We start from the raw sequence: 9,582 nt of genomic DNA, 5'->3' as shown, positions 1-9,582 counted from the left end.
GGGAGGAGGGGGAGAACGACCGCCGGAGCACCGGAACCCCACCAAATCTTGCATGTCGACCTATGATATGTGTCAAAGTGTGGTGCAAGGTCTAATGGTGCAAAAGTAGCTCCCCGGTGTGACCTTCCTCACATTTGGGCGATAACACTTAGCAGATTTTCCGAAGCGCGTATTAATTGCTCCGAAACCCTGATATATGTGGGGGGTGAACATGGAGAGTAATTTTGTATTGCACATTGTCTTAAGTAACACTAATAAATATTCATCAAAAAGTGAAACTAATAAAAAAATAAATATAAGTATGAGATGAAATAAAATAGAAAGAAAAACAAATAAAATGAAGTACAACACACGGCAAAGAAGGAGTCGCACGGCAAAGGCTCCTTTGCCGTGCATTTTATCTGGCCTCACGGCAAAGAGAAGCCCACGGCAACGTCCCAGTCCTTTGCCGAGCATAGTTTCTTTGCCGTGCGGCCTTATTTTGCCTTTGCCGTCATGATTTCTTTGCCGTGCGCGTTTGAGGGACTTTGCCGTGCGAGGGGACGTTGCCGTGCGGCACGCGTGAGGTTGCCGTGCAGCAAATCATTGCCGTGCGCCACCCTGTATCTTTGCCGTGCACATGTTCTTTGCCGTGCGTGCCTCTTGCGTCTCACGGCAAAGAAATCTTTGCCGTGCGGTGGCTCACGGCAATGATTTGCTGCACGGCAGCGCCTGATTTTCCCGTAGTGTTACGATTCATATACAAAGGAGATTACAAAAATGTGGGAATATTCTAATCAAATGGCTATGAGTGTTCTTATATGTACTGAGGAAATAGCCACCACGACAATGATATGTTATAACTTGCACCGATAGCTAGTGGTAGATTCTAGCTTTTTCATCGCCTTGTTTTTAACCGTCCCATAGGTCACAAAATTCGCAATGTGGTCGCTCCGATGGTTCCTAGCCTCTTGTGCTAGCTCAAAGCAAGATGAGAACTGATTAACACACACATCATTAAATCTTGTTACGTTATATTGATCTCCCTTGTACAAAATCTTGCATCATCTCATATCCCCACTGGAATTCGTGGTGGAATCTGGCTAGCTAGTGTGTGAAGCTACAATCGTTCCGTTGGGAACTAGATGGTTATTTATGTAAGAGGACATGCCCGGGCGCGCGGCTACCGTAAGCATGCATGCATGCAAACGTAGGAGGCAGAAACAGGCAAATTAAGGTGAACAATCGATATGTACTCGCTGAGACCGTGTGAGAGACCGACGTGTCATGCATTGTAGTAGTACTGTTGAATGTTGATAGATGCGCCCTGTAGCTATGCTGAAGCGTGACTGTTCAACTAGTTTGTCCGAGAACGGCCCTCGGTCTCGGCAACACTACCGGTGGCAGCGTCGATTTTGGTCGTTCTCATGTTAAATAGATGCCCGGACAGGGGTGTCGAATGTAGACGAGCCAATCGAGCGAATATAGCATAGGTTGGTGATGTGGACATGAATATCTCTGATACCCCTGTCCATACAGTACATGTAGAAATATTTATCAGGTGATTTCTAGTATCGATTATATTTTTATATTATATCGTATTTGGTCGTATCAGAGATATTCATGTCTATTTCAGTTGGCTCGAGCCCGATTCACACCCGAGCGGGAGGATCCGGCCATCTCTAAGCTGCGGGTGCCGGCGTAGGAGTGGGTTTGTTGTTATCGTGTGGTGTGTGTGTGGGGGGGGGGGGGGGGGGGTCTGGGGAGTGCGCCAGTCATGGAATATTTTACTTATTGATTAGTTCGAAGACTAAGTATTAGAGACCAAGGAGTCGAAGAGTAAAATTTTCACCCCTCTAACTCCCTTGAGTATAAGCAAAGTCTTACTCATCTAACCTGCAAAGTTTTGTTCCATTTAACCGTTTACCCTGCAAAATCTGAAGATTGCAAAATCAGAAATTTTCTTCTATTCTACACTCCCTCCATTCACTCCACTCCAGCCACACTGATAAGACCGGTTAGACATTTACCATGATACGTCAATTTACGTAATAAAAATAGACTACATCACTACATGCGAACCAAAACAAGTAAATCTACCAAGAAAACTAAAACATACGTCAGCGACAGAGTGAGGGAGTAAGTACAATCTGCGTGGAAACGGTGAAGAGGCCTAGTGGCCAAAGTGTGTGTCGTTGTCATCGATCTTCGAACAGTCCACCGGCCACCGGCCGCCGGACTGCCGCGATCGATTCCCCATGAAGTACCGGCGTACGCCGACTCGACCATGCACCACGCGCGTTCACAGCTTCGCAAACGTGTGACGTGGACGGTGATGGATGGATCGATGCTAGACGATGTATGCATGCATCATCAGGAATTCAGGATACATATCCAAGATGAGGCTCGAGAGCGCCGTACCGCAACGATAGCTAGGTGTTGACGGACCGCGCTGGTCGACCCACTGCCGGCCCACCATGGAGGCAACTAGTGTAGAGTCCAGAGGCCTCAGTGTGGGCTTGGGTCTTACGTGGTGTTTATCAGTTCCGCCTGATCTAACCTGTGGCAACCGGCAAGGCCTAAAAGAATCTGGGAATGGAAATGGCAGGACACCTCGGTCCTAGTATCGCCCCGCCATTAAATTTTCTTCTTCTACCAATATGGAGTTTAAGGGTCCGTTTGATTCAAAGGATTTTGAAAGTATAGAAATAGAAAAAACACTGAAATAGTACGTCATGCCATGTGAAATCCTACAGGATTAAAAAAATACAGGAATCAGTTGCAGGAATCGTTTGATTGCATCACATGAAAAATGCGGGGAATTTTAAATAGAGATTGAGTGCCTGTGCTAGTTGTCATAGACATATTTTTTTCGAATGGTCTAAACTTTTGTTAGAAATCCTATAAGATTATAGTGTACGGATCTATAGGAATTTTGGGGGGTTCAATCCTCTGAATCAAATGACCTACATACCAAAAAATCCTATGGGTAAGAATGATACAAATTTCTTTACAAATCCTTTGAGTCAAACAAACCATAAATTTCTTCCAAAATTCATCTCGAAGAAAGTCCTTTCAGAAATTGACAACGTTTCACCTCTTGGGAAAAGACAGCCTATTTGGGTTCTTGACTTCTTTGCCACCATCCAAAAGATCAATTTCAGTTTCTCGGTCAGTTTCCGACTCCAACACAAGCGGCCGCTCCCGTGCCGCTGGCCGTGCGTTTAAGTCCGACCCCTACTATCCAAACACACACCCCAGCTGGATTGATGAACATGCTCAACCGGACGATTCATGGAGGGCCCAACCAGCAGAAGCTAGCTTCATCGTGTCGCGCGCCCACAGTTCGTCCTCGATGCCCGCCGCTAGCCTATGTCGTAACTCCACTCTCCCATCCGCCGCCCTGCCAAACATGCATGACACTACGACACCGGCTGCGTGCGGCGCCGCCGTTCCAGAGCATATCATCAACAGGTCCCTTCCCTACCCTTCCCTGTGTACGTAAATGGACGTATCCTCCCATCTTCATCGGTATCCGAACCACGTAGAGGAGGAGCGCCAAGAGTATGTTTGTACAAGGCAGCGAAGACCGGTGAAGCTAGGCTATCCGGTGTGTTGTCGTCGACCTCAGCTCAGACACCGACAACTCCACGAAGAAAACGATAGATGAGGACATCACTAGCAGCGACGAACGATTTAGGTTAAATTTTAGTTTATCCTAGTAGTTTAATCAAGTTGAATGTACTAGTTTGAGCCAAATTTATCTAAATTTGTGTTCAATATGGTATGAATTTGTTTTTAATGAATTAGTATGAGGGATCAACTACAAACGGCTATTTTCTAGAAGACTAAATTTACTCATCTAATGGATAAAGTGTCCTTTACTCCTCTAAATTTTGAGTGATTGGCTAGAGATGTCCTAAACTACCTTCCTCCAAATTTTGAGGCATGGGCTAGAGATGTCATCCAAAAACTTTGACCATATTCATAAGAGCAAGTACAATAAGGTACGGTCAGCTGTCTATAAGAAATAAAATATTATAAGTTTGCTTAGTTGGAGGAGAGAGATTAGGAGAGAGAAGGGAATCTAATAGCCAGCTCTAGCACGTGCTCTTAGGCACTATGTGAGACTAAAAGGTGGGTCATGTATTATAAAAGTAGTATACTTTTATAGCTCACTATTGTACATGCTAGTTATAAGTTAACTATAGATGATGTGGCAAATTGTTATAGCCGGCTGCTAGCTACACTATTGTTCTTGCTCTAAAGACGTCAAATAGTTCCGTCTCGTGCACGGGACTTGCTGTCCATGTTTGTGCCATCGGTATCACCATGTTTCATGCTTTGAGATCCGTGTTGTAAGGTGTTATTCAGTTTCATCAAGTTTCGATAATCTAAGATGAATTGGCACTCGATGAAACCTAGCGATTTCGTGCACAGACAAAGTACACCCTAAACAAACACCCGCTCTCTTATATTGACCGATTCAGACGTCACATACACACAATTGTCTTGGATCGGGTAGCCAATGCAAAGAGAAATCATCAAACGTTCTGGATTCATCAGTTCAAAGCTTCTGACTTTCGTGCGAGATACACCGTGGTGCGTGTCCTCCACGTACCCCGAAGCGATTAAACCATCGACATGGAGGCGTCCGCGTGAAGAAGTCTTAAACCATCGACATCCACGGACTCGATCAGGCTCGATCGTCAGTCCGTCGATCACGTGATTATGACTTGTGAATTACTCGACGATGATGACCAAACAAACAGGTTTAATGAAGGAGCCACCAAATTTCGCCACCACGCTCCCATTTCCGTTCCCATGCTATAAGCAACCAGCGGCTAGAGTACAGTGCGTCGTCCTCTTCGCTTTCGGTGGCACCATCTCACCTTCTTCCATCTTCTATCTTCTTCCTCCGGACGGTGCGCGAACCACATCATCCTCCACCACCAACGTCCCACATCACCACCCATCCCTAGCCGATCGATCTTTCAGTATACTATCTCCGTACCGAAAGAACAACCCTACTTTTTCTTTGCCGGATTCTAGAAAAAAGTGATATCCTCTTGTATAGATAAATCGAATCACTGAGCTTATATATCTGATAGGAAAAAGGAACAATTGCACCAACAACTAGCCATCTACCTTGATGTACAACAATGGCCGTGCGTGATCGTGATGATCCAGCACCTAACATTCTCAAAAGCTTGTGTGTAATTAAGAAGAATATGTGTGTGGAGAGAAAAATGGCGGTTAAAACGAACACCAGAGACCAGACTCAAAGGACAACGTATACTTACGTAAGCTTTTCATCCTGCTCACGGACGGGGCTAAGGCTGGACACGTATGGCGAGGTTCCACGTCTCCACTGGACGGCCCGCGCGCGCGCGAGTGCGCGGCCGGCCCCGCCGGTGACGGCGACGGGCGCGCACAATCACACAGGTACTGTGGAGATCGAGCATGCAGGAGTCATCGCCGGGCGTCGCCGTGCGGCTTCGCCGAGAGGATCCAGTGCTGGCCGTGGGGCCGGACGGAGAGGCCCTTGACCTTCGCGAAGAGCGTCACGGCGCGCCGGACGCCGCGGTCGTCGGCGCCGGTGAAGTAGTCGTGGCCGAACATGACGCCGCCGGGGCGGAGCACGGCCCAGGCCAGGTTGATGTCCGCCCACGCCGAGTGGAAGTCGTGCCCGGCGTCCACCTCGATGAGGTCCGCGTACACGCCCCACTGGCACAGCGCCGTGAGCACGGACGCCGTGGAGAAGGGCAGCGGCAGGACCCGGTCCTCGGCCCCCGCCGCCGCCACGTTCGCCATGAACTGCGGCAGCAGCAGCACGTCGCCGTGCCGCTGGGCCGGCACGTCACGCCGGAAGCGGCCGCGGAAGGCAGGCCAGCCGCGGAAGTCGTCCACGCAGAGGATGGCCGGGGACAGCGAGAGGTTCCGGGCCACGGCCGCCATGTGCAGCGCCGACGCGCCCAGGAACGCGCCCAGCTCCAGGATCGTCTCCGGCCGCACCTCCTCGATCAGCTCCGCGAACACCGCCCCCGTCGACCCCCACCCGCGCGGCCGCGCCGCCGCCGGGTGCAGCAGCGCCGCGGTGTGCTCCGGCGGGAAGCTCGCGTACGGGCTCTCGCCGTCGAACAGCTTGTCGATCAGCGTCTGCACCACGGCGTCGCTCGGCACCGCCTCCCGGCACTCGTCTCTGAACCGGAACAGGTCGTGCGGCGGCGATCGCGGGTAGTCTGCACCGGTGGTGCCGTTGAACGACGACGCTGCGACGCCGGTGGTGGTCGTTGCGCCCAAGCCGGCGGTGAGGTGCGCGGCGTGCGGCCGTATGACGGTCTGCGACGGCTTGGGCGTGGGACGAGTCGACGAGGACACGATACCGAGAGAGTACCCGACGGAGAAGACGATCAGGAAGGCGGTGATCCGCGGGAGGTGCGGCCGGAGCTTGGCCGGCACGCCCGAGGAAAGCGCCGCCGCCACCGCAGGCGCACGCGGCTTCATGGTCGTGCACGGCTTCGTCGAGCAACAAACGGAGGGAAAATCTCAACTTTCTTTTCTGTGGAGATTAGGATCTTCGGGATTGGTTTTGGAATTTTGTAGCAGTATTTATAGCTAGACTAGATAAGACTTTGATAGATAGGGACTTGGGGAGAGGCGTGGCAGTGGTTGTTAGACTAATACTACTTCTTCGACTCCGTTTAGAGGGAAACAAAACAAATACAAAAAAGCAAAGGAATGAAATATATTTGATTTGCGAGTAGAAATATTTGATTGTGAGATCTTTGTTTTGATAGGTTGGTGAGTTGTGGGTGATGAATCTGATCACAGTTAGGAGCAAAACTAGAATTTGTGTGGATGTGTGCATGAGAACGGCTGAGGCTTCTTCGTAGCAGGATAATACCAGTGTGGTGTGTGGATGGATACTCTGTCACTCTCCTTTGGTCCATAGAGAATGTTCTGCATTAGCCTCACTGCCAGCCCAGTGGAAGTGCAGCTAGCCAGCTCATATGACTGGTCACTCGGGTATCTTTTAAAAATTTAAATCTAACTCTTTCACAAAATTAATGTCGCGTCTGACCCATCGGCAAACTATTTCGAAATCTGACCCTTGTATTTTTGAAACAAGTGATCCTTGTATTCGGCGCCAATTAGAATGAAGCCGAAGCAGTGCAAGTCAGCGTCAAATCATCAAAGTCAGCCAGCCTGCACAAATTTGGCTAAACCCTTATTAGCTCTAAATTTAGGGTTTAGGTTTTAAAATTGTTTTGTCGAGGCCGCATTAGTTTTGGTAAATGTTAGGATTAGGATGGTAAATTTATCCATGGGTGCGGGTACCCCTAGATACCGTACCTCGTACTCTATCGGTTAAATCATGGGTAGGACATCAGTATAGCTTTGTACCCATGGATATACCCATACGGTCATACCTTACTAATTCTATTGATACGTGGGTTGCCTACTCTCGTTCACTTATGAGTTATGAGTATGAGATCCTAATTTTTAAATTTTGATAATTGTCATGTACTTATCTATATATCAACTACCTATTATTGAGTTGAAATAATTGGTTATTTTGTCAAATGTGCTATCGATGATCAATAAATTGTGAATAACTTATTTACTACTTGATCTATCCGTTGTGTACTTATTGAGTATGAGTTCATGTGTAGTTTTACACCACTGTGTACGGTAGAGTTGTGTATCAAGAAACACGAAATAGATTGGATCGGCGTACCCTCTCGAGATGCCCAGGCTTCACTTATATATTGGCCAAGACTTGGCATACAAGATTACATAGATCTCATCTAGAGATTGTTACAACAACCGGCTTATCTATACAACTTGTAGTACACGAAAACTAGAGATAGAACTATAACGTAACAGCCTATCTACAACTCGTTTAACATTGTGTACCCGCTGACTATGCATGTATGAATATGGTATTGCTTTACCTTGCTCATACCTTACCTATTAACATCCTTAGCTCAGATTTGTCGAGGAAAACTTCACTTAGGATCTGTTCGGTTTTTGGATGAAGTGGAATGGAATGGAATGGTTCCATTCCATTCCATTCCATCCCATCCCATCCCATTTCATCTAGGTGTTCGGTTGATTTCAGAAGAGGTGGAATGGAATGGAATCTAATTAGTCTAAACACCCAATTAATTAGACCCTAATTTAATTTAATTAGTCTAAACATCCAATTTTAGACCACAGGAGAGGAGCAAGGTCGCACCACGCCCGCGCCCGGCGACCTGCGCGCCCGGCGACCTTCGGCCCGCCCGCGCCCGGCGACTGCGCGCCCGGCGACCTTCGGCCCGCCCGCGCCGGCGACCTCCGCGCCCCCGCCGCGTCGGCGGCCGTCGGAAGCGAGAGGAGGAGCTCGAGGAGGAGGCCGGGTGGCGCGAGGAACTCCCGTCGATGGAGGAGGCGGGGCCGGGGAAGGAGGCGAGGCTGGCGGCGAGGGTGGCGGAGGGCGGCCGGCATGGCAGAGGGCGGCGGTGAGGATGCCGCGCCGCAGCATCGCCGGGGAAGGAGGCGAGCATGGCGGAGGGCGGCGAGCATGGCGGAGGGCGGCGAGCATGGCGGAGGGCGAAGGGCGGCGGTGAGGGGAGGCCCGCCGGCGCGCATGAGTTCCAGAGAGGGGAGAGAGAGGAGGTCGCGGGGAAGAAGGATTTGCACGATAACAGAGCCCGTTCCACTTCGTTCGACCGAATCGGCCGGACGGGCTCGTTCCGGATCTACAGAGAATATTCGCTTTTGAGGAACGCGTTGGTTCCGTTCCATCCCAGAACCGAACACAGGAATCGCCCCGAGGAACGACTTGATTCCATTCCGTTCCATCCGGTTCTGAAACCGAACAGACCCTTAAGTCTTGTGAGAGAATCTGGAAGGGACAAGTAGTAGTAACTGCTCAATGACGCCGTCCGGGATCCTTCGGGTTTGCTATTCCGTCTCTGAATTCTCTAACTGTGTTCGGCTTCGTCAGCATCCGGGAGCGATCATTACGGCTCAAGCATGTGCCTAATTGTCAAGCTATACTTTCAAGTGCCAGTGTCAAGGAATAATGAAGATAAAGCAGCAAGAACCTGTCATGATGATTAAGATCATTTAAGCAAATGACCACTGTGTCGGTAGGTGGAAGCTAGTGTTGGTTGCGACCGAGCTATCAGCTAAGCGAGTGAGCGGCACCACTTCCGCAGCTGCACCTGCAAGCACAGCGCGGAGCTACGAGACTAAAGATTATTAGTTGCAGAGAAGCTCGATCGATCGGGTGGATTCTCCACTTGAGCAGCTACCTGCATCTTCCCCCTCGGGTTTAAGCTCTGTCTGTTTCGGTACTGTCCACAGATATCCGCAGGTTGTATTGTACTAGATCCAAAATGCTGACTTCTTCAGATATTGACAAAGTCCTGAAGATAGTATTTGACCATGGATTTTCTGTCAGAACTTTTGAATGCTTGTATTCTATTTATTTTTATGCATAGTCAAATTTAGAAATCTGTGACGGGTAGAATTTTTTTGGGTTTACCATTTTATCGTAAATATCATGAAAGCGCAACAATTGGCGGTGTTTCTAACATGTTTGGCCCACAT

The 9,582-nt window shown here is 49.2% G+C and overlaps 1 protein-coding gene across 1 annotated transcript; it reads right to left on the bottom strand.

The window, feature by feature from the left end:
• Window positions 1-5,048: 5,048 nt before the first annotated feature.
• On the bottom strand, window positions 5,049-6,579 carry LOC127302455 (uncharacterized). The gene has a single exon (XM_051332926.2). It carries the CDS (start codon window positions 6,484-6,486, stop codon window positions 5,452-5,454), a length of 1,035 nt encoding a protein of 344 aa, XP_051188886.1. The 5' UTR covers window positions 6,487-6,579; the 3' UTR covers window positions 5,049-5,451.
• Window positions 6,580-9,582: the final 3,003 nt, after the last annotated feature.

Source organism: Lolium perenne, chromosome 5 (assembly GCF_019359855.2).
Source record: "Lolium perenne isolate Kyuss_39 chromosome 5, Kyuss_2.0, whole genome shotgun sequence".
NCBI lineage: Eukaryota > Viridiplantae > Streptophyta > Magnoliopsida > Poales > Poaceae > Lolium > Lolium perenne.
This window is presented reverse-complemented; position numbering and strand designations above follow the sequence as displayed.

Coding starts and splice junctions, on each gene's coding strand:
- LOC127302455 (XM_051332926.2), bottom strand. CDS start 6,486: ATGAAGCCGCGTGCGCCTGCGGTGGCGGCGGCGCTTTCCTCGGGCGTG.